At 37.2% G+C, this 26020-nt stretch overlaps 3 protein-coding genes and 1 long non-coding RNA gene across 4 annotated transcripts in view; 3 read left to right on the top strand and 1 right to left on the bottom strand.

Annotated features, from left to right (window-relative positions):
* The window catches only part of LOC134649676 (uncharacterized), a 164011-nt gene that overhangs the window by 23995 nt on the left and 113996 nt on the right, over positions 1-26020 (top strand). The window lies entirely within an intron of this gene.
* LOC134649514 (carbonic anhydrase 7) lies at positions 3235-12549 on the top strand. Its single transcript, XM_063504273.1, has 4 exons — positions 3235-3362; positions 9797-10272; positions 11129-11359; positions 12339-12549. Exons 1-4 carry the CDS (start codon positions 3314-3316, stop codon positions 12543-12545), a joined length of 963 nt encoding a protein of 320 aa, XP_063360343.1. The 5' UTR covers positions 3235-3313; the 3' UTR covers positions 12546-12549.
* LOC134649894 (V-type proton ATPase subunit F) lies at positions 14069-17917 on the bottom strand. The gene is made up of 4 exons (XM_063504726.1): positions 17760-17917; positions 17552-17633; positions 16190-16395; positions 14069-14399 (listed from the first exon to the last, which is right to left on the bottom strand). Exons 1-4 carry the CDS (start codon positions 17811-17813, stop codon positions 14367-14369), a joined length of 375 nt encoding a protein of 124 aa, XP_063360796.1. The 5' UTR covers positions 17814-17917; the 3' UTR covers positions 14069-14366.
* LOC134649664 (pre-mRNA-processing factor 17) overlaps positions 18252-26020 on the top strand; it is a 33377-nt gene continuing 25608 nt past the window's right edge. The window contains exons 1-6 of the mRNA XM_063504503.1: positions 18252-18548; positions 18642-18786; positions 19457-19582; positions 19947-20106; positions 20541-20656; positions 25162-25265. Coding sequence (XP_063360573.1) covers positions 18375-18548; positions 18642-18786; positions 19457-19582; positions 19947-20106; positions 20541-20656; positions 25162-25265 — 825 coding nt within the window. The 5' untranslated portion in view covers positions 18252-18374. The remainder of the gene's footprint in view (positions 18549-18641; positions 18787-19456; positions 19583-19946; positions 20107-20540; positions 20657-25161; positions 25266-26020) is intronic.

Genomic DNA, 26020 nt, shown 5'->3' with positions numbered 1-26020 from the left:
TATTGCTATCTCATTCTGCCGTATGGCTGCGTCCCTTGAGTGGCCGGCGCTGGCCCATCGTGTAGAGGAGCCATTAGATCGATGAGGTTGAGGAAGAGTGATGGAGAGAGATAAGAGCAGGCAGGATAGGCAGGGTACCAACTACAAGGGTACTACCAACAGTACTAACTAGGCCTAACGTCGTCAAACCTGATACCTGTATGTAACCTAATACTGTACATTATTACTATTGCCAAGCCAACTAGTGTTGAGTCGCTCACTCGTGAGGCACCTCATTTGTACCACTCATTTTGTTAATTTGTCGCAGTACTTCGTACCGCAAAAATGTCTTACTTCACTCCTCTATTCATTTTACTCATTTACTCGCGCGCATCACATTAATCTGAGGTGGTAAGTTAGTCACTTCTATATAATAACTAGCGACCCGCCCCGGCTTCGCACGGGTTAACAAATTATACATAAACCTTCCATAAAAAAATTGTCGCTGTTGGAATTAATGGAATAGTCGATGCTGAAAATATGCTAGTACCTCACCTCATTTGAAGTAAGACATTGTAACACCTCATTTTCTAAAATGAGGTACTCATACAAACTCATTTTAAATTGATGTCCTACCCATCACTAAAGCCAACGACATTAAATTTTTAGTTCAAATCAAAATTATCATTACTAATCATTAGTTACCTACTGACAGTACTGACATCACATTACTTATGTCCTGAGTGAAACGATTCCAAAATTACTGAATTAATCGCCAGTTAAACATTCGTAAAAAGTATGACATACAAGATTTTCAGCTTTGCAAAGTGCCCAATGTTAAGGTGCAGTAGCTTCATCCATCAGAGTTTTTGACTACTAACTTCATCGATTCGAAACCAAATTTCTTGACTCGCTCGATAGAAAAAAAAATCACGAACTTAGGTCTAAAACGCACCTTAAAAATTTGTTACAATTTTTGCACAAAAGCTAATAATCTGAAAAATTACGAATTTTATTTTTGATGGAATTCGTCGATTACTTTTTTGTTCAAAACTTATAAAAAATCTAAAATTAAAAACATGATATCCGCCATCCTGCATGGGCACTGGACGCAAGAATCTGACCCCACTGGAGCCTTAAGGGCTATAAAATAAAACCTTATTTTCTGATGGAACCCGTATCCCCGAAAAGGAGCTTTCACTTCTTTAAAATTTGCCATAATACAAGGTGTCCCAAGAAGTAGTGATATACTGAAGCTGGGAGGTAGAGGACCTAGAGGGCTATCTGAATCACCCCCATGTATGTTCCGCTATTTTTCGTATTTTCGGAGTTATGATTTTTTTTAATTTTTCACCTATCGCCGAGTACGATGAGATTTTTATTTATGGTGACGTGAATTATTGCGGTAGATGCTTGATTTTTTTTGTGTGCTAAGCTGATAGATAGGCCAATTCAGTATGGTAACAAAAAAAAAATTAATGCCAAGAAAGATAAAATTACCCAATATGTTTTATTTTTTTAAGCGCCCTTGAAGTTGTGAACATACTGGGTAATTTTATCTTTCTTGGCATAAATTTTTTTTTAATTCCATTCAAAGATCTAACGATAGTAAATGTTACCATACTGAATTGGCCTATCTATCAGCTTAGCACACAAGAAAAATCAAGCATCTACCGCAATAATTCACGTCACCATAAATAAAAATCTCATCGTACTCGGCGATAGGTGAAAAATTAAAAAAAATCATAACTCCGAAAATACGAAAAATCGCGGAACATACATGGGGGTGATTCAGATAGCCCTCTAGGTCCTCTACCTCCCAGCTTCAGTATATCACTACTTCTTGGGACACCTTGTATACCTATTGTCCACAGGACTCACAGTTGTTTTAACTGGGGAGTATGACCCGGCCTAGAGCATTTAGTAACTGGAGATGCCTTGTCTGTCATTTTCTGTACAAAACAGAGTGCCGATTTTTGCGGAGGCGGGGAACGTCAAATGGCGGCAAATATACGATAACAATAGCCATGTCAGATAAACGTCAGTCCATACAAAACTATGCATAATTGTGTAAGGTTTTCGGAAAGTCGACACCGGTTATTATGCTTTAACTAAGGTATGGCCCAGATAAGTTTTTGGTAATACTCCGGAGTTTTGTCCCACTAACAAGCCAATTAGCACCTGGTTCCTCTAATCCACTTATTATACTACAAACAATTGATACTTTAACTTTAACCATTTCAAAGATCTGAACAATATCGGAAAAAAAATCACCGCCCGAGCCAATCTCTGAATGAAAGTTAAACCTGACCTGACATCACCACTATAACACCCTTATAAAACATATGTTTATTAAACTTATCCGGTTATATTAATTGTTATCCATCTAGTCAATGGTATATTTTAATAACTAGCCGAATAAATTGCATCATCATTTGACAATAGCGTTAAGAAGAGATCACCTCTGTGTTAACCCTGTTAATGCCCGCGGTAATTAACTTTATTAACTTTACTTAATTTTAATATGTATAAATTATGAAAATTAATTATGATTACAATTTAATTCATTTAGCAGTTTTTAATAAATCTAAAATCTTGTTAAATAAATACCTAGTTAGGTATCGTAGGACAATCTGGACAATCTTACACAACGATTTTAGACCCTAGGACTCCTAGGAGGCAATTACTATTACCTACAGACACATCGGGCAAAAATAAGGCAAAATGAGTACGGTTAAGGAACTTAATACCTATTTGTAGAACCCCATTCGATGAATTTGCTGCGGGAATATGTCACAAGCCACAAAACAATTATTCGCTGCGTACTTCTAGACGGAACATTTTATGCAGGCGTTAAGTGGGTCAATCAACTATTTCTTGTTGTTATTCTGTCGCATCAGCGAGGAGACAATAGTAGCATAGATTGTTAGAAGAACTGCTGTACCATGTTCTACTACACAAATTTAACATGATTTCAAATGGACTTTTTAATTTATAAAGACTTTATTTTTACTAATTTGTCTAGTCTTATACGTACCTATACCTAATACCTACTTAATACTATACCTACCAGTATATAATTGTGTAAGTATTAATCGTAATCTAATATGACTTTTAAGTCGGAAAAATACCAATATAGACGAAATCTGTCGCTACAAGCGCAATCGGGGAACCAACAAGCATCAGAGGGTTAATATTCGTACCGATGACGCTTCAGCCCATTGAAAACGGACCGTGCAAAGAAGTCCACAAGTAGTATATAAACGCCGGCCGCCGAGGCAGGAAGCATTGCAATCGTGTCATCTCATCTTTTATTTTTGTCAAAAAAGGGAACATGGATACGAAACATATATTCTTTGTATTCGCCGCTTTGGCGGCAAACGGTGAGTTGAAAATAAATACGTGTTAATTATAAAAAATAGAAGTGCATCGGATATAATGAACTTTAACGTGTATTTGAAAATAATTACATTTTATTTGAAGACACAAAAAACCATTTTCTGGATATCCTGGAAATCGTTAGAAATCTTATTAAATTGTGGTCACTATTTTACGTTAAACGGTAAAAAGAAAAGAAAAAATAATGTACACTACATTACATACATCAAACTTAAATAGGTACCCTAAAAAATATTTTAAAAAATCGTTAAAACTAGAATTCCATTTAATTACAAGTACCGTCTTTTCTACAAAATGTTCTCAAAAATAATATTCATAAGCTAATATTTATAACTTGTTACCTACAAATTACACACGTATACAGGGTGCTTCCTGTAACAGGAGCAATAAATTAAAGTAAAGGCTGTACTCCTCAAACTGATCAACATTTGTTCAGCAACTTTTAAAAATTATGTATCCTTTAGACATCCTCTTTTTCATACAAAATAAATATTGCCTTAAATGTACGCTGACATCAGTGTGTTTGACGTTGCTTGTCACGCTTTAAACATAACAAAATTTGCAATACATTGCGTCTTAGAATAAACTTTAAAGTGTAATAAAAATCAAAACACGAGTTATTTTCAAAAGTTGCTGATCAAATGTTGGTCAGTTTGAGGAGTACAGCCTACGGTTTAATTTATTGCTCATGTTACAGGAAGCACCCTGTATAATCAGTGCAACTGCGTCCTTTATCTTTAGGTAATTGGCTTCGTGACATACTATAATGTTATGTTATTTACGATTTAACTATAAATATTAGACGGTAAATGCCTGCTATTCGCAAATTTGTTTACATAATATTCAATAATATACATCTATCATTTATTCCAGTAAAACTCTTTTAAATACTATTGCTACACTGCCTTTGCTATTTTACAAACATTCCAAAAACTGCATTAACTAAAAAAAACATGCATGTATCGGTTAACCTGTTCATTCAATTTAACACGAGTCGATTGAGAAATCGACCTGTAGAGAGAATATCCGGACAGACATACGATAGCAGTTTTGAACAAGCTGAAAGAGAGACTTTCGCATTTGCTCGGTCAAAAACGAGTTTTCTTTTCATGCAATACAAAACAACTAGAAAATTTCAAACGCGTAGATTTTCCTTTGTAGCGCTGAAACGCGCAAACATCCGCCAAAATATTGTCGCTTTCAGTCAGTTCATTCATCCATTCGTAGCACGTCGTCGCTGAAGAATTAGGTTTCAGGAATTCCTTTACCTTCACTTAAACTTATAGAAGAAAAACTGCATTTAAACTGCAATCACTTTATAAATGTCGCAGGAATGATTTTAATAGCTGTATCCAATTCCAAATGTAATTCACATAGAAAAAAGGTTGTTTTTAGGGTTCCGTACCTCAAAAGGAAAAAACGGAACCCTTATAGGATGACTCGTGCGTCTGTCTGTCCGTCCGTCTGTCACAGCCTATTTTCTCCGAAACTACTGGACCAATTAAGTTGAAATTTGGCACACATATGTAAGTTTGTGACCCAAAGACGGACATGTAACGTCAACAAATTAATTTTAAATATGGAGGCCACTTTTGGGGGGTAAAAGAGCAAATTAAAAATAAAGTTTTTCAAACTATATCGTGTTACATATCAAATGAAAGAGCTAATTTTGAGAATCCCAAGTATATTTTATTTATAATTTTAAGATAAATAGTTTAGCAGTTATTCAAGAAAATAGGCAAAAAATGACCATTCCCCCCCCCTTTATCTCTGAAACTACTGGGTCTAAAATTTTGAAAAAAATACACTAAATAGTTCTTTACCTATAGATGACAGGAAAACCTATTAGAAATGTGCAGTCAAGCGTGAGTCGGACTTAAGTACTTAGTTTTTGATCCGACCCCTACGGGTTTTTTAAAGACATTTTCATTTCTCGTGCTCTGATAGAGGGTCATTGTTGTTCTAAGGTGTGCAGAAAATGATACGTTTCTGCACTAGAGCATTTTACGTTTCAAGTACGATTAAAAAAAAATTACAATGGGCAATTGAAATTTGGGTTTAAATGGATTTGTTATACAATTTCCATTCTGATATTTAACTCCGCATTCCATAAATAACGATCCGTTTGGCTAAATTGTTAATTGAAAGTACCCTCAAGAAATACTATGAAAATTTATATTTACTCATGTTTTTAAAAAACACATGCATTTTACTTTCCTCGTATTCGAAATGAAAAGTAGAGTGTTTAACACAGGTGAAAGGCATCATTTCAGCCTCAGACTATTGGCGCTCTCACTGCGTTCGAGCTACTGCCTCGGCAGAAATGAGTGCCTTTCACCCCTTGGTTAACAATCTACTATTTACTCACTTATCATTAAAAAAAAACATTGTTAAAAATACATGTAACGTAAAAAAATGATTTTTTAATATGGAGGCCACTTTTGGGGGTAAAACAGCAATGTAACTATATCGTGTTACATATCAAATGAAAGAGCTCATTTCATCTCATCATTTCATTCATCTCAAATATTTTTTTTATACTTTTAAGATAAATAGTTTAGCAGTTATTCAAGAAAATAAGCCTAAAATGACCATCCCCCCCCTTCTCTCTATCTCTGAAACTACTGAGTTTACCTGAAGATGACAGGAAAACCTATTAGAAATGTGCAGTTTTTGATGGGTTTTTTAAAAACATTTTACTCCCTTTTCATTAAAAAAAAACATTGTTAAAAATTGTAATAAACATTGTTAAAATGTACGGAACCCTTGGAACGCGAGTCCGACTCGCACTTGGCCGGTTTTTTTAGTAATTGTAGCTAAAACGGGTCATCTATAAGTAAAATATTATAATAATTCTTAATCTCTAAGCCCAAGGAGCTTTTAACTTAAAATTCAACACGCATCAAAATGCTTTAACAAGAAAATTTAAACTCTTCTGTATTATAAAGAGTATTTTATTATATTGTATTAAAAAAAACAATTAGGACATTGCCAGTCCCTATTCACGCTTGAATTCAAAAATTCCATACGGTTGGTTGCATGGTTGTAAATTTCAAAACATCAACTAAATCACATTAAGTAGCCATTTACATATCATAGCGTAGCTATCGCAAATCGTTCATCGTTATTAGTTTTCTCAACTTACCATTTTACTCTATATGACGCCTAATATATAATCCCAGTTAATCTCTTATTCAGAACTATTAATATATTTCCTACGGAATTCTGTCTAGCAATCTCGTACGCCTAAATATGCTAACTATGATATTGCACGAATTATTGCAGGCCCGCTAAAGAGATTGATAATAATAACGGCCTTTAGGATAACTATTATTTACTTACTCATCTTAAATGCATTATCGTATGCGATAATTCGGTTTGCAGATTCAGGAACTGGATAATGTCACGATTTAATCTAACTAGTCGTAGATAAGGCTTTTTTCTAATAGCAAGTGACATTAATTAACAATCAATTGTGCATTTTTTTGCGTCTACAGTTTTTGTATGAAACTGATATCTAGTGCGTATATTTGTACCTACTATTGACATTATTACCGACATTACTTCTTCTCTTCTTCTTCCGGCCTTATCCCACTTTTATTTGGGGTCGGCTCTCCTAATCGATTTTCTCCAGTTATATCTGTCCCGGGTCGTCGTTGGGTCTATGTTCTTATTATCTAGGTCTTTCGTAACTACGGACATCCATGTAAGTCGGGGTCGTCCACTCTTTTTCGGTCCTTTCGTACACTCTAGCACCTTTCTAGTCATGTGGTCCTCCGGCCTTCTCATGACGTGACCGTACCATCGGAGTCGTGTTTCCGTTAGCTTGTCCTGTATGGGTCTTATTTTGAACGAGCCTCTTATGTAATGGTTCGGCACTTTGTCTATGAGTGTCACTCCTGCAGACCACCTTAGCATTCGCATTTCAGCGACGTGAAGTTGTTGGGATTGTTGCTTCTTGAGAGGCCAGCATTCTGCACCATATAACGTTGCTGGTCTGACAGCGGTTTTGTACACTTTTCCCTTTACGCGGATGGGAATCCTCGGATCACAGAGTACTCCTGTAAGCTCCCTCCACTTTTGCCAGCCCGTACTTTTACGATGCGCTACGTCGCTGTCAATGTAGCCGTCATTGGTTATTACACTGCCTAGGTACTTAAAGTTTTGTACAGTTTTAAGCGCACTATTTTGTAGGTGTAGGGTGTGTTGGGAGGGTCTGTTGGCAAAATTGCAGTGCATATATTCAGTTTTGTCTCTGCTTATCCTCATTCCCGCTTTTTCTAGGGCTGACCTCCAGTTTTCCAGCGTCCTTTGGAGTGTTCTTGGGTCTTCGTCGATGAGGACAATATCGTCTGCGTATATAAGGTTCCAGGGTGTTGGTTTCTGGATATTAGACGTGAGGTAGTCCATAACCAGGTTGAATAAAAGCGGGCTGAGAGCTGACCCTTGGTGAACTCCAACATTTACGTGAAACTCATCACCCACTCCCGCTGGACATCTTACTTTTGTGGTGACGTTCCTGTACGTGTCGACTATCATCCGTATGTAACATTCGGGGACCCTCTGGCACCGCAACGCCTGCGAAATCAGAGGTCTCGGGATTCGGTCGAACGCTTTTTCCAGGTCTATAAAGACCATGTGTAAGTCTTTCTTGTTGTCCCGGTAGGTTTCCATTAGAATACGGATGGTGTGGATTGCGTCGGTTGTTGATTTTCCGGTTACAAAGCCGCACTGGTTTTCTGTCACTGATGTTAGTTTGCGAAGTCTTTGGTCCAGAACTCGTTCCCAAATCTTAAAACTGTGCGATAGCAGTTTGATGGGACGGTAGTTCCCACACAACCTTATATCGCCTTTGTTTTTATAAAATGGCACTAGGAAGCTCTTCCTCCATGCCTCGGGAATGCCATCCAGCGGAAATTTGTTAAAAAGACTTGTCAAAAAGTACACTCCGGTGTCACCCAATTTCTTCCACAGTTCGGCAGGTAGGTTGTCCGGGCCAACGGCTTTGTTGTTTGCCATTTTACTGACAGCTGCCTTGACTTCGTCAGATGTAATGATAGGCCACGGTCCTTTGACTGCTGGTAACTGTGCAACTGGTTCGCAAGGGTATGTCCCGTTCAGCAACTCTGAGTAATACTCTTTCCACCTCTTGTTTATCTCCTTGTCAGATGTAAGGATGGTTCCTTGGAGATCCTTTATATACTTGACTGCCTTGGTATCGCGAGCGTCTTGATGTCTCTGTTTGGCGATTTTAAAGATCTGTTTATCGTTTTTGGCATTTTCAAGCATATTATAGAGGCCCTCCCTGTTCTTTGCCCTGGTTTGGGCAACTGCGCGCCTAGCTTCCTTTTTTGCGTTTCGATACTCGGTTTCGCTGCTTTCGCTCTTATAGTTCTGCCAGGTTTTAAATAGGTCTTTCTTTATTTTAAGCTTTTCTTGGACCTCTGGGTTCCATAGTGTGGGGTCTTTATCCTCTCTGGTTATTCCGTTTGAGACGCCTAGATATGTTGTGGCCTTCTGAATGCAAGTCTCGTGGAATTCTTCCCACATCGTATTCGCATCTTTGTCTTTTTGTGTGTCATGTATGTAGGCGTTCAGATCAGCACAGAGTTTTTGACCTTCTTCTTGATCTAACTTATACCAGCGTATCTTGGGTACTCTACCTGCATTACTATTACCGACATTACATTGCATAATATCATATCATGTCAAATACCGTTTACATACGTCGTTAAATAGCGAGTCGCATTGGAATTAAACAATGTAATATCTACCACAGCGTGTATCATATGCGCCTGTGAAAATCCCATTATTTATTCTAAAACTTAATCGAAATTAATAATCATCCTCGCCAACTTGCTAAAACTTAATCAAAATTAATTAAAATTCTGATTGTGCCATTGGCGGGTTAGCTTCCCAATTTGAAATACCACTTTTTTTAATTATTCTGTATAACTTGCGCAAGAAATCATATAATATGCATCGTTTTGCATACCTAATTTGACGTTTGGTATAAATGGCAATAAAAAACCATGATTACCGTCACTACCGCGATCTGAATTTAAGATCAATGCTTTAAAGTTAAACAATTATTTTGCTATCCGACGCTAGTCTGAATTCGAGACACGTACTTACTAAAACCATAGTCACATAACTTACGCCGTCTTTTCCTAATTTATTAGTTGGGAAAGAATTAATTACACTTAAACATTCAAAGGGTTATAAAAATGCATTAGATTGGTCTGTCAATTTTGTAGAATTTTAATTTTTGTTTTCGGATATTCAACTTGGAACAACAAATTTAACTACACGTGTCGAGTTATTTATAGATGTCATACGTTCATAGAAACTTATCCACACGGTAGTGTGCTCGGCCAAGTTCAAAGAAAAACGTCCTGCTAAGTTTTATTTTTTTCAGCCGCCATGGCCAACGCCTGGGGTTACCGCGCGTCTGACCAGCGGCGATGGGCCGTACTCCACCCCGCCTGCGGAGGCCGACAGCAGTCCCCCATCGCCATCGCAGCGCGCCAGGCCATCCCCATCTCCATACCCGCTATGGAACTCATCGGCTACCAGAACCCGCTACCAGGCCCTCTCACCTTAACAAACAACGGCCATTCTGTCACTCTAACCATCCCGAAATACAGTTCAGAGGAAGAGAAGAAAGGTTTCCGCCTACCTTACATCTTCGGCGGGCCGCTAGACAACGAGTATGAAATCGAGGGCCTGCATTTCCATTGGGGTGACAAGAACAACCGTGGTTCTGAGCATACGCTGAATGATATGAGGCTGCCTCTTGAGATGCACATCGTGCATAGGAACAAGAAGTACAGGAACTTGGCCGAGTCTCTGCAGCATCCTGATGGCGTTGCCGTCCTTGCTTTCTTCTACCAGGTATGTACATTGTACAATTGTACACGTTTCACATTTATGCAGGTACCTATATAAAAACCGAGAGTAACATATCTGTATACCGTAAAATGGGGTGAGTAGGGTCAAAACTGAAATTCAAACCTCGATAACATTTTATTTTTACATATGAAAACTGAATGGTGTATATAATAAGTGTTCCAGACGTTTGTATTTTAGTTTTTATTTTGGGTAGTTCCATTTCATAACTTTGACGATAAAGGGATAGAGATAGAGATAGAGATCTTTATTTGCATACCATTGTATAGATGTTACATACATGGACCCTGGAAAGGGTTTAGGGGAAAACTCACCTCACCCCGTAGTGCCTCGTATTTGGGGTGAGAGAGGTTATCATACAAAGGTGAGTGTGGAAGATTGTTGGATCGATTTTTTTTATTATGCGTATTACTATAGCTCCATTTTAAATTGGAATACATTATTTTTGTAGCAGAAGCCTTAAAATCCCTTCTCACCCCCCTCTCAAACCTTCTCTCCCCATTCATAACCCACCTCTCCCCTCAAAACCTACTCACCCCGTTTCACGGTACTGTGTTCATATATTACATAGGTACCTGAGCTGACATTATTTGCAAGCAATGCAGAATTATCAAGTGTCAACATTCTCATTAATACCTACAATCAGTGCCGGACGCCGGACATTTAATTAAACTTAATGATTGTACATTACCATAAATAATTCATTATCCAAGCATTTATTCTGGGCGAAGAGCGTCACTCAGGGCTACTTGTTATAAAGACGATTATATACGTGCAGTTCTAGCATGAGATGGAAATCATAATTCACAAATGAAGATTTCCTAAGCTTTTACCATTCTAGGTGGTGGAATTCGACGCCAAGCTCCTCAGCCCCATGGTGAAGAACCTGTCCATGATTGAGGCCTACAACAGCAGCATGCAGCTCCCGCACACCTTCTCTCTCTCTTCTATCCTGTCAGGCCTGGACTCCGAGAGATTCTACACGTACAAGGGCTCTCTGACCACCCCGCCTTGCGCTGAGGCCGTTACGTGGATCGTGTTCTCTGATTATCTGCCGATCTCTGTGTTCCAGGTAAGTTTGATGATAAATGATAAGAATTGACGACCGGTCTGGCCTAGTGGGTAGTGACCCTGCCTGCTAAGCCGATGGTCCGGGGTTCGAATCCCGGTAAGGGCATTTATTTGTGTGATGAACACTAATATTTGTTCCGGAGTCATGGATGTTTTCTATGTATATAAGTATGTATTTAACTATATAAGTATGTATATCGTCGCCTAGTACCCATAGTACAAGCTTTGCTTAGTTTGGGGCTAGGTTGATCTGTGTAAGATGTCCCCCAATATTTATTTATTTAATTAAGATGCACGCCTTATCGCTAGGCTTAGTTCAGAAAGCGCAACTTTGCCACCATAATCGTGTCAGAAAAGCGATATGACGCATTCACACTGCCGATTCTCGGCTGTCGCATTAGGTCAGTGGTTCCTAACCTTTTCAGTCCGGTCACCCCTATGACTAACTAGGGAACCTGATTTTACCCCTCATCCCAATGGTAATAAAAAATAAAACGTGAACGTTTGTTGTATTGTTTTATCAGGTTAGCTTATTTATCCCCGTAAAATACCAGTAAAACCACGGGGGTAATTACCCCCAGGTTAGGAACCACTGCATTAGGTACACAATGTCAGGCGCCTGGCAACTTAACTAATTTTATTATTATAATTCCAATTTACTATAATTATTTCTTGACGATAAATCATCAATGTTCTATATTTATTGTGAATTGTTTATTACTGTTATATTTCTACTACAACTAACAATTTTAAAAATGATCGTGTTTTGTAGGTATAATTAAACTTTTTAGTTTTAAACTAGTTTTTAAGACAGTGCTACGCCCTTGCAGGGCGACCATGTACCAAATGTTTATGTAACACCTTATTATAACCATGGTTTATGCATAAAATAAATGAAATGAAATGAAACTTCATACTTCGATTCAGCGACTGTTTTACATGAACGATCCAATGTAATTTCGCCCTTAAATGTTCTCCAGATGGACAACTTCCGCGGCCTCCTCTCCAACCTGAACCTGCCCCTCGTGGACAACTTCAGGCAGCTCCAGCCCCTCTTCGGCCGTCGGATCTTCGTGCGCATCACCTCCAAAAACCCTAAGTTTAAGAAGACCAAGCTCCACTACTCCAAATACGATTGGGTCGGACACAAGAAGGCCGACAACGATGTTGGCGATTTCGATGAATAGACAAGCAATTGATACCTATTAGCTGTTAGTTCCATTGAACGGTTGCTTTTTCACTATTGAACTAGATGGCAGCACTTAAATGTGAAAGCCAGAGCGTCAAGCATGTTTGCATTAAATCGCGATTTTTTAGCGATCGATAGTCGCCCTCTGAACTATTGGTGTTCAAAATATTTGAATATTATGAACTTTAACACATTAGCAATAGAGTCATGTTTAAATATTTGAGATCTCCGATATATTCGATGGCGACTAGAAATAAAACTAGACATCAATCTAGATCTAGATGACAGTAATTTAGTTAGTTTTAAAACTTAAAGAAAACATTGCTAGGTGTTCAAATATAGACTAGTAGCGACATCTGATGTCAAATATTATAATTACGAGACTTTAATCACTATATTATCCTTTATTGCCATAAACATATGTACCTGTATACAACTATCTATAAGTAAACTGATGCATCCGTTTTTTTTAGTAGTTCTAGTTAATTTTGCTTACTTCTATAGGTAAATTAAGGGAAAAAATGGGAATTCATAATTTCAGTTCCATGGCACAAATGGTAATCGCCTGCTCTACTTTAAAGCAATATCTACGGGTCTTTTGTCGTTCTTCTATTGTGTGGAAAATTATTTATGTGTACAGTATTGTATATTTAATAGTATTATTATTAAATAAGGCATTATTAAACTAGTGATTGATATTTAGTCATTTTATTTTAACTAAATACATATATGGAATATAAACAATTTATAAATACATAAACATAGATAATAAACTAATAATATATGATAGGTTAACTAGTTACTGTAGTTCTCAGATCCGAACATCGACTGAAAGAGAGAAAAAGTGCATTAGTATTGTTGTCTCAGAAATAAATAAAAAAATGTACATACCATCATATTTCACTATTTACACTTTTAGTAACACAACACTCTCTGAAAAAAAAAAAACACTCATAACAAAACAACACAATTATTTGACATTTCATGAATTCACAAAACAATAAATGAACAACAAAACTTCCGTGAGACAAAGACATATTAAATATATTAAAAACGGGTCACTCACGTATTCACGTATTATTAAAACACGTGAGTGACCCGTTTTTAATATATTCAATAAATGAACAGTTGACAGTAAAATTTTAGTTTTATTGTACCGAATCGACAAAGTCTTCAAAATAAGACCAAACATGCTTACAAACAAAAATCATGTTAGGAAAATAAAACACTCCATTGGTATTTATTTCATGATATATTCTATAATACAACTTCAACAACTATACAAGGTTAAATGTATTTCATAATTATTACATAATTTATTCATTATTTTAAATAGATCCATATGATTGAACGGTACAACGGTTTGAAATAAAAAAATAATTTGCATATTTCTGCTTGTAATGAAAGAGTGTCATTAAAACAAAATTAATAAAAAAAAAATGCCTTATCGGTGCAATCCCCTTACAAAACGTTCCGTGCCTATTTCAGACACTTTCTATAATAACTTTTAGGAACGTTTTTCGTGTAGATATTTCCGTCTTTTTAGGGTGCATTTACACTGAATTGAATCGTTCAATAAATGTAGTCGCCAGATAAAAGTATGGTGTTGCCAAGCGACATTATTTGTAGCGGCGAAAAACCCAGGATTTGACGCAGTGTGATTGCAAAAAAATTATTATGACACTTTTTCAAAACGATGGAATGTAAATCGGTATTAATGTCGGATTGCACTGTTAGTTAGTTGACGAGTCAACTTTGGGTCGGCGTTAGCGTATGTACAGGTGCCGCGGGCAGCACACAACATGCAATAAAATTACACTCAACGTACCAGGTCTTCGGGGTTGAACATGCCCTGGAAATTAACAAATTTTACTTAGAAATTTATTCGATATTAAACTTTCGTGAGACATATTTTAAACTGTTTAGACGACAACGATTTCACTCACTTGAATTTTTAGTCGCTATTGGCGACATGTTTCGGGACCTTCGGGGGTCCTTCTTCAGGCTCGAGTGCTCGCGGCGACTGCAACTCGTGACTGATAACCAATAGCGACCAAAAAACGACCAATAGTGGCCAATAGCGACTAAAAATTCAAGTGAATGAATCCGTTGTCTAAACAGTTTAGAAATTTATTAGTTAGTAATTCATAAACTATTGTAACGCCTGGAAAAGAGTCTTTACTTTAAGACCCGTTCGGCCTGGCCAGCCACATCCGGACCCATAATAGGCGTAATCCATAATACTGAGGTCGCCGTCATCGAAATCGATGAGGAAGACTATATATACAAACCAAGCCAACTTTGTCAGTAAAAAAGGCGCGAAATTCAAATTAGGTCTCGTAGTTCGATCCTTAGCGCCTAGATTTTTTAAATTTGCCGGCTTTTTCTTCGGACAAAGCAAGTTCTAACATACTGTCAGTATTCACAGATAACAAATTCAAGGGTAAATGATGTTTTGTTTTGAAGAATGCATCTATTATTGTCAGTTTCTTATCAGATATGGACAAAGTGAATTTCTCTCTAAATGTCTATACGTAGATTTATACTTGGTCAACCAGATCTAGACAGTAGAAAAAGGCGGCAAATTTGAAAAATGTAGGCGCGAAGGGATATCGTCCCATAGGAAATATGAATTTCGCGCCTTTTTTACTGACAAGATTTGGTTGACCAGCTATATATTGCAACAGATTAAAAAAAAGCCTAGGACAGACAAACAGCCGGACTTGGCGAAACTATAAGGGTTCCTATCCTAGTTGACTTCGGAACCCTAAATATATATAGCTATGTTAGTCCATCCCTTGAGGCCCCTGTACACAATGGGCCAGCGTCGGCCATTCTTGGGTACGCATTTATGCGTTAGAGGGAGCAAGTGATATTGCTATCTCATTCTACCTCATGGCTGTGTCCCTTGGACTAGCCGGCGATGGCCCATTGTGTACAGGGGCCTTTACTCAGCTCGGGCCACGATAATCGTTGCAGACATCATAAGGATGGTCCTTGAATGAAATCTCCAGCACGGCGGGTACAGGCAAATGGCAATATCAGTGGGGAGACACTCCTCCTTTCGGGCAAACTCGGCTCCATTCGGCTCAGCATTGCTCCGAGCAATTATTAGGGTTGGCACCTCTTGACGTCCTTTTGCGTGCACGACCACAGATAAGATAAAGACTTGAATTTTGACAACCCTAAATAGCCGAAAGGGATAGTGCCGTACATTAGCAAGCGATAGTATGATTCGTCCCTGAATCGCTGTCAAATTTCGGGTTTATAGGAAGTGTCCTTTCTGTCCGGTAGTACTATTATTTATTCTGTGGCAGATGTGTCAGTATGTTTGTCAAGGTCAAGATGAACTAACCTTAGCGCGGCGCAGGATTGAGTCCTTGCTAGCCTCATACGAATGGTCTTTAGATGGAATCTCCAGCACAGCAGGTTCAAGGTCAGTGTGCCCTTCGATGACTGACTAAGGGCCAGTTGCACCAACCACATTTGACAGACTGATCAACGTCAGCCGGCGCGCCCCGGCGCTTTACTATGAAACTTTCCATACATAAAAATTAACTTTAACGATACGAACAGTTTGGTGCAACCGACCCTTAGTCTATAGAAGTTGTCAGTATGTTTGTCTACACTACATGAAATTACCTTAGCGCGGCGCAGAATTGAGTCCTTGCTGGCATCATAAGGGTGGTCTTTGGATGGAATCTCGAGCACAGCGGGTACAGGGGCGGTGTGGCCGTCGATGACGTGTCTGATGAGCTCAGCGACGTTCTGGTTGATGAGGATGATGTCGATGTCGTCCCGCTTGATGAACCGCTTGAAGCAATCTTCTATCTCGCTCACGGGGGTGTCTGGAAGGGTGAGAGACTAGGTTTAATAATAGCTAGCGACCCGCCCCGGCTTCGCACGGGTTAACAAATTATACATAAACCTTCCTCTTGAATCACTCTATAACCGCATCAAAATCCGTTGCGTAGTTTTAAAGATCTAAGCATACAGACAGACAGGGAAGCGACTTTGTTTTATACCATGTAGTGACAATAAGACGTTTATTCAAAGAGTTTGAACATAGGTACATAATAAAAGTACACAATAATGCTTACAAACTAATTGAAAGGGAAGGTGGCTCAGCTGATGATAATGGGTTTGTGATTGTAATTTAAATAATTTGATGTAAAGAATTTTCATACAAAAACAATGTTATAAATTTGTTATACAGGTTGAGCCATAACCCATATTTTATTTATTTAAGCCTTTATTTTTCCTTAAATAGTTTACATAATGAAAGTTTTCTAATACTATTGTTGTTTATTTTACTATATTAAGGACCCCTGTCGGGTATAGGCCTCCTCCATATCTTTCCATCTTTCTCGGTCTTTATTAGAGTATATTATCTTTGATACTGAAATAAATCAGCTGAAAAACCAACAGTTCTTAACATAGTATTTCAGTAACATTTTTTGCTAAGTACCTAGGGAAAGTTTGGGCAGGATTATTAAAATTCTCCAGTTAAAGCCCAAACACTAAAATTAAAATTAATCTTAGTGTCTATAGAAAAAGCGGGTTTCTCCGAAATAGCAAAGATTTTTGAAGTGAAAACTTCTTTAGAGGCGCTGTGTATTTTTTGTGATGGGGAAAAAATGTTAAACTCGCGACAGGTCACGTGACTGTAAGATTCATAAGACGTAAGACGGACACGTGACCTGATCGAAAAACTGTTACAATGTCATTGAGTTATCCCTTCTGCCGGCACTCCCGGAGTGCAACCCATTGTTTTTTTAAACTCTTTGCTCAGTGTCAACATATGTCAGTGTTGGCAACCTCCTAGCAGAATAGCACTTTATCTAGACTCAATTACAAAAGCTTTATATAAACTTGTTTTTACAAAAAATTCCTTTACATAAGTTTCTCAACATTGAGAATATCAAACTACAAAAGTTAAACAAAGTCTGCTGCTGCTAAATGAACTCAGAGGTGCTAATAAGTGCAAAACATCAGCATACTTACTTTTGTCGACAACCATGAAATTTGGGTGTCTGTTCTTGTTGATTTCACCGATACCGCCCAATAAGAATCCAACGCAGGTGTCCTGAAAGCAAAACAATTTCCTTTTTAGATTTTCTAACTCCTAAATACAGGAACAAGAAATCAAACAGTACAAACAAAACATTATCAAAATTTAACCTTCTTTTAAGTGTTAGAACCTTAAAATTACCTCATCTCCGATGACGCTGATCAGTTTTCCCTTTATAGCGGATTGGAGGGCCATTTTTTAGGATTTATACTGATATTTTTGTGAATTATTTTGCGAAGAATGAGATGAGGAACTGTCACAAGGGGCTCGTCACCTGACTGATTATAGATTTTGTGTTGTGCGGTTGGTATCACAATTTGTTCGTGGAATACTATTCAATCTAAAGATTTGGTCGTTTTTAAAAGCAGCTTGAAGAGTCGAGGTGTATTTTTGTGAGAAATATATTTTTTAAATAATTTTAAATTTAATAAAGTACATATTCATTCTCAAAATAAACACGCCAAGCTGAAGTATTATTGTTGTATAATACGGTAAGAGCCAATTTTGAGCAATGATCGCTACGGATTAATATTTTATGGATTTTTCTTTTATTTTCATTAGATATAGACGAGAAATACACTTGCAAAACATCAATAATAATAAAAAACTGTTGGACGTTGACGTTTTATTTGACGTTTCTACTTGTTGCTGTTGACGCTATAACGTGTTTCGTATTTTCACGTAATATGCAATATTTTTAAGCTTTGAGAAACCATTAAACTAATAATTATAGTGTAAACCAATAGCTTTGACATAATGCTATCCATACAACATTACGGTAGCAGCTCAGAAGACGACGACGACCATGAGACCGAAGGCACCAAAGTGGAGACCAATGAAAAGCTATTAACGCATTTGAAACCAATAGATCCTAGTTTATCAGTTGCTAAGAGTATGCAAATAGTTGCTGCACCTGTTGTAATGCCTACCGTAAGTGAATTTTTAATGAAAACTTCCTTTTTAAACAGTTATGAAATGTATAGAAAATTACACGCATTTACCATTTCACAATATAATTTCCAGAATAATGACGATACTCGTGTGTTGATACCTACTGGCGGCGAGTTGATGCACAATCCAAAATATGAAGAATTATTTGCCCCCACATATGGTCCCGAGAACCCATTCCAGACGCAGCAAATGAAAGCACACAAGAATACTCTTGCAGGTTAGTGTAGGGGTTCCCAATCTCTTTCAGCAACCTGGCGCACTTGCAAGTTTAAATTCAATTCAATTTATTTATTTAAAGTAGATAACGGTGATCTTATTTTTGTTAGTACATTTTTAATAAGTATTCTGCGCACTAACCTAAGCTAGGCTATTCAAAATAGATAGGTAATCTGGTGAGGAAGATTGGTTCACGGCGCCCTGTCTGTCTATGGTGCACCAGGGCACTACTGGGTTAGTGTATGATTTAGAAATTGTACATCCATTTATTTTCAATTATATGACATACAATATATATACTATACTTTCTCCTTTTACTCAACTGCCTAACGGGGTTATTGTCAATGAATTAGGTATCTTAACTGATAAAAATATCCCTCTCTCTCTCTCTTTCTTAATATCCCTAGTTGTAACAATACATTACATACACTTTTTAATGTATTCCTAGAAAACACTTCTTACCTAATGGTGTGGTAAATGTGTGGAACTCTCTACCAGAAACTGTTGTTAGTGTACCATCGGTCAACACTTTCAAAAATAGACTGGATACACATTTTAGAACTTTTAAAAGTGCAAAATAAAATACAAGTGCTTTAATATACACGCATCAGCTCCAAGAACTGCTAGTGTGTCAAATAAAATAATTAATAAATAGTAAATTCTTATTACAGGCTATGTAGAAAAGGCTCACATAAGCGAGTTCCAGTTTGAGAACCAGCGGAGGACCTTTGCCAGTTACGGCTACGCCATGGACCCCTCAACTGATGGTGACGCAGAGGCTGCTAACGCTGTTGTTGGTAAGAAATTATCTTGTTTATTTATTCCATGACATTGCTGCATCCAAGCAGGAACTGAACACCAGTATTCACTTGATACAAATAAACAGCAGGGTCCGCACAGAGCACACACATGACACACGATCTGACAATAAATGATTATTTTATTTTATTCATTTTAGGGATAACAAACAACTATACAATATAATGTTACATTTAGTATTACAAATTAAGATTAACTTAATGCATTGCCAATGACATTATCAACGAATACTACAAATTATTCAATGGTTGGCACAAAAAAGAACAGTTAATTATTTGATGTGGATGTAGGTACTAATTTAAATTGATTACTTGCTTACTAAAAAAAAAACCATGATTTTAGTGTCTGCAATGGTGGCGCCCCCTGTGGAGGCGGAAGGCAAAACGGTGTTTGAGACGATAAAGAAGAGACCTCTAGATAAAAAGAAAAGAACCAAAAATGACAATCCTGAGGACATTACTGGCTTTTTGGGGCCTTGGGGAGGCTATGTAGGAGAGCAAAGGTAATATAATTTGCTTCGTTTGAAATTAACCATCACACCATTTCTTTTTGTAAAAAAAAACTGAAAAAAGTTAATTATAGATAGGGAATAATATCTTGCAAAGCAAAACACAAAAATATCTGTCACGCTGTAATATTATAGCTATACAAATAAAGTAAAAGTAAGTAAGTAAGATTGGGTCAGATACTTTCAGTTACTTATTTATTGTGCAAGATATTATTGCAAGTTATCACATAAAGACAGCGACAATCAATAAGGTTGATATGACTACATATTAAAGTTTAAAGAATGACAAAAATTTTAAAATAATAACTAAATCACTGATTATTATAAACGATAAGCATGATGTTATATGGATTGTGGTTTAAAAGGCATGGCATGTGAGTGAACTCGCATATACAATGATTACATTAATCTTTTTTTTGTTATTTCAGAGTTATGAAACCAGAAGGCGATGAAGCAAAGGAGCTGGAGGAAATATTAGCAAAGAGGCAGAAGAGAGGCAAAGTGGAAGACGACAAGCCTCTCGAGGAGAAGAGTGTGTTCCACAGTAAGTCACTTGTTATGGGCATTACTTTTTCACCTCAGCAGCTCGAACAAGGGTACTTTGCTACTTAAAAACAGTGAGCAAAATCGCATTTTGCTCACTGAGTGAGACAAAATGAGCAAAATGCGATTTTGCTGACGTGAAAATTTAATTGTTGGTATATCTTAAGAAAACATGAGTGAATAGAGGTAAGTGATGGAGAAGGAATACATTTTTCGGGTTCTCTAATATGTTCTCACTGCTGAGGTGAAAAATGTTGTGTACTACACGAGATCAAAGTTATTTACATCTCGTGCGCTTTTGAGACTCAAAATAAGCACTCGAAGAAATATCAAACTTTGATCTCTTGTTGTACAAATAACTATTATGAACTTTTGATAAATTACTTCATACCAGAGATGTAACGGATGTGGTTTTATCGGAACCGAAAGCGGAACTAGATGTTTTAAATTTAGTTTATCGGAACCAGAAACGGAATCGGAACCGAAAACGGAACCGGAACCAGAACCGGAGCCCGAGTCAGTACTATCAGTAGGTATACATTACACAACACAACACATACGAATAGGTACTTTAAATTCGAAAACACGGATAAACCAGAACATCTAATTACTGCAGCACGTGGCAAGCGGGGCTATGAGCGAATGACTGGTATAAACCTGTTTGTTTTTGATGTACACCGCTCATGTCCCGCTGCCGCGCTAAGCATTGACATCCGATATAACTTCCGTTTCAAAAGTAACGGAACTGGAACAGAAACGGATGTGTTATACCAAACGGAAGTTCCGACTTAACGGAAACGGAGCTCTGTAACATCCCTGCTTCATACTTATACTTGGTCAAGCAAATCTTGTCAGTAGAAAAGGGCGGCAAATTTGAATAACCGCGGGTTATCAACATTACGTTTGAATTGTTCGAAAATTGCGTGTCATTTATACCTTATCTGTGGAACTGTTTTGTTTACATTTCATCGTTGTTCGATGTACATTGCTGCTTTTTGTTCGTTTCCTAGGGATACCATACTTTAGTTTGCTTTGCATTGCTACTGACATATACAAACTATAGTTACACTTAATTTAGGTACTGAAAAAGGTGGGACTGGTGGACTGTATGAAATGAATAAAAGCGAGTTTTACCTTTGGTATTTCTATATTTAATTACGTTTTATGTTAATATTTACAAGGATCAGAAAACCACAGCGTTTGACAACCAAATCAAAGAATCTACCAATCTAATGTGTCAGTTTCTTCTTTTGAATTTATAAAAACTCTAAAGAGTCTGCAATAGGTACCTATATTTTAGTGTTGCTATCTGTTACCAATAAGCAAGTTGTGTCCTACACTACATGGATTTACCTAGAAGTTGTTGCAATAAATGAAAATAAATTCAAAAGCCAGAGTAAATGTAGAATGGCGTTCTCTGTAGTGTCTAAGCTTTAAATATGGCTTAAAAACTTAGCTTGCATTCATAGGTTCATGTTCATACATGCCATGGTTTCACTGATTTTGTCTGATGCGACCATAATATCGTCAGGTGACAAGGAAAAGTCACTCATTACCATAAAATATTTAAACAAAAATCAACCTTCTTTTCGTACTAATATGGTTCACTGTGGCTATGAACTTGTGGTGGTACTTAGTGATTTTTGCTTGTCACCTGACGATATATAATACTGAGAAAAAAAAAGAAAGTCATTAATTTTGTAGGACTTCAAAAAGGCTCATTATAATCATTGATATAGTATAAAGAACTGGATACCCAATCAGCCGCCAAAAATGGCCCCACAAAAGTGATGTCAAAACAGATCATGCATTACTTTTTCGTTTAGTCTTGTTTGAAACGCTCAAATGTGTAGTTGTCAACAATTACGAAATGTGCCGTTAAAATATGTAAAAATAACAATGATAAAACAAGGAAAAAGGATGGAATGTATTTCTTTCGGTTAGTTCTTTGGATAGCATTACATAATTTATGTAATCTGGTGGTAATTTTATGGTTTTAAATAAATTAATTTGTTAGTACCAAAGAAGGGATGTTAAGGAACAAAAATCTAATGAGTCGATGTGAGGTCAATATTTTTTTATATTTTTATATGGAATTCATAAGAAATAAATAAATAATATTATGTTTAAATTCAAGATTTCCAAGAAAACCTATGCGACGTGCAAAGTGGACTGCTATTTAATTATAGCAAGAGATAGGGGTGATGCAGTTTTAAACAAGGCATAACGGCACTTGTGTGTTCGGCCCATTTCCCTGTTTCCGACATATACACCACCAATAAGGGCTTATATCGACTAACTGTAAATGCTAAACCTGTCGGAACACAGTGACAACCACAGGATTTTTTTTATAAAGTATAGGTAGACTTTATAAAAAAAATCCAATCAGTATCTAAATGTCCCCGTGCACCCGCGCTATACTCATAGCGCGGGTGCACGGGGACATTTAGATACTGATTGGATTTTTTTCTACTCTACTTATTAAATAACTGTGTATTTAAGATCTACATTTACTCAAATGTAGATCTTAAATACACAGTTATTTAATAAGTAGAATTTATTTCAAGGAAATTAGTATTTAAAGACGTATACTTACGAATTAAAAATTTAATTTGTTTGAATTTGAACCACGAATTAATTTTATTTGAGCTCCCGATTAAATTAAATTTGTTTTATTTATTACTTCAATTGGTTTTCCTGTACAGTAATACATATTAAAGTGTACCAAAGTGACTCCATTCGTTCATTATTCTCGTTTGACGTTGTTTGACGTAAATACGTTACGTTTAGTGCCATCGGACTAAATTTTTTAACAGTGTTGGTACTTATGTTTGCAAATTTGACACTTAATGCTTACGACATTAAGCTCTTTTCTGTACGAAACATTTGTCTTGACTCAAAATTTACGTAAGCGTTTTTATCATCAATGCAAATGGTGCATACTCATAGCGCGGGTGCACGGGGACATTTAGATACTGATTGGATTTTTTTCTACTCTACTTATTAAATAACTGTGTATTTAAGATCTACATTTACTCAAATGTAGATCTTAAATACACAGTTATTTAATAAGTAGAATTTATTTCAAGGAAATTAGTATTTAAAGACGTATACTTACGAATTAAAAATTTAATTTGTTTGAATTTGAACCACGAATTAATTTTATTTGAGCTCCCGATTAAATTAAATTTGTTTTATTTATTACTTCAATTGGTTTTCCTGTACAGTAATACATATTAAAGTGTACCAAAGTGACTCCATTCGTTCATTATTCTCGTTTGACGTTGTTTGACGTAAATACGTTACGTTTAGTGCCATCGGACTAAATTTTTTAACAGTGTTGGTACTTATGTTTGCAAATTTGACACTTAATGCTTACGACATTAAGCTCTTTTCTGTACGAAACATTTGTCTTGACTCAAAATTTACGTAAGCGTTTTTATCATCAATGCAAATGGTGCATACTCATAGCGCGGGTGCACGGGGACATTTAGATACTGATTGGATTTTTTTCTACTCTACTTATTAAATAACTGTGTATTTAAGATCTACATTTACTCAAATGTAGATCTTAAATACACAGTTATTTAATAAGTAGAATTTATTTCAAGGAAATTAGTATTTAAAGACGTATACTTACGAATTAAAAATTTAATTTGTTTGAATTTGAACCACGAATTAATTTTATTTGAGCTCCCGATTAAATTAAATTTGTTTTATTTATTACTTCAATTGGTTTTCCTGTACAGTAATACATATTAAAGTGTACCAAAGTGACTCCATTCGTTCATTATTCTCGTTTGACGTTGTTTGACGTAAATACGTTACGTTTAGTGCCATCGGACTAAATTTTTTAACAGTGTTGGTACTTATGTTTGCAAATTTGACACTTAATGCTTACGACATTAAGCTCTTTTCTGTACGAAACATTTATCTTGACTCAAAATTTACGTAAGCGTTTTTATCATCAATGCAAATGGTGCGAAACGTCATTGGGATCCACATTTCTTGACGTTTTTGTTCTGCTTTGTGTGTCTATTTCTTTTATATTAAGTCAGTGATTATAATAGTGGTCTGGCTAGATAGTGCTAGTGGTCGACAATTTACTTTGTTTTATTTTATACTTGATATGTTGTTTGCAAATGGTGGCCCTGGTGGCCTAGCGGTAAGAGCGTGCGACTTGCAATCCGGAGGTCGCGGGTTCAAACCCCGGCTCGTACCAATGAGTTTTTCGGAACTTATGTACGAAATAACATTTGATATTTACCAGTCGCTTTTCGGTGAAGGAAAACATCGTGAGGAAACCGGACTAATCCCAATAAGGCCTAGTTTACCCTCTGGGTTGGAAGGTCAGATGGCAGTCGCTTTCGTAAAAAACTAGTGCCTACGCCAATTCCTGGGATTAGTTGCCAAGCGGACCCCAGGCTCCCATGAGCCGTGGCAAAATGCCGGGACAACGCGAGGATGATGATGATGTTGTTTGCAAATAAATTGTGTTTGTTTCAGTCGACAAGGCGACGGATTACCAGGGCCGCTCGTGGTTGGTGGCTCCACGCTCTGAGACACAACTTAGAAGCGACGCGCCTCCTGATAAGTGCTTCTTGCCAAAGGTATGACTTACTTATTTTACTGAGACAAAAAACAAAAGTGACCGACATACTCACTGAAATAGACCAGCAGAAGTGGAGATGGACTGGCCACATGTTGAGAGACAAGCAGGAAAAACCGGCCAAGTGCGAGTCGGTCTCGTGCACGGAGGGTTCCGCACCATCAAAAATAAAGCAAAACAAGCAAAAAAACGGTCACCCATCCAAGTACTGACCCCGCCCGACGTTGCTTAACTTCGGTCAAAAATCGCGTTTGTTTTATGGGAGCCCCACTTAAATCTTTATTTTATTCTGTTTTTGGTATTTGTTGTTATAGCGGCAACAGAAATACATCATCTGTGAAAATTTCAACTGTCTAGCTATCACGGTTCGTGAGATACAGCCTGGTGACAGACGGACGGACGGACGGACGGACGGACAGCGGAGTCTTAGTAATAGGGTCCCGTTTTTACCCTTTGGGTACGGAACCCTAAAAATGGAGTAAGATCGTAACGGATTGGTACCCAAGAGGTTGCACAGGCACACGGGGCTAGAGGAAACCTCGAACAAGATGGGAGGATAAACTCAATCTCACAGCTTGCCCAAAATGGAGAAGAGTGGCCCACGACCATAGACTAGGAATCCTCTAGACTGAGTTTAGAGCAATTATTTCATGAAACCGATGCTGCCAAAAATACGGGGGTGCGGGGGGACGAGGTGACCGAATCCCGTGCCGTGATTGGTCCGTTCAAAGACACGGACCAATCACGGCACGGGAT

Source organism: Cydia amplana, chromosome 7 (genome assembly GCF_948474715.1).
Source record: "Cydia amplana chromosome 7, ilCydAmpl1.1, whole genome shotgun sequence".
Lineage (NCBI taxonomy): Eukaryota > Metazoa > Arthropoda > Insecta > Lepidoptera > Tortricidae > Cydia > Cydia amplana.
The sequence above is the reverse complement of the archived record's forward strand: the minus strand, read 5'-3'. Positions and strand labels throughout refer to the sequence as shown.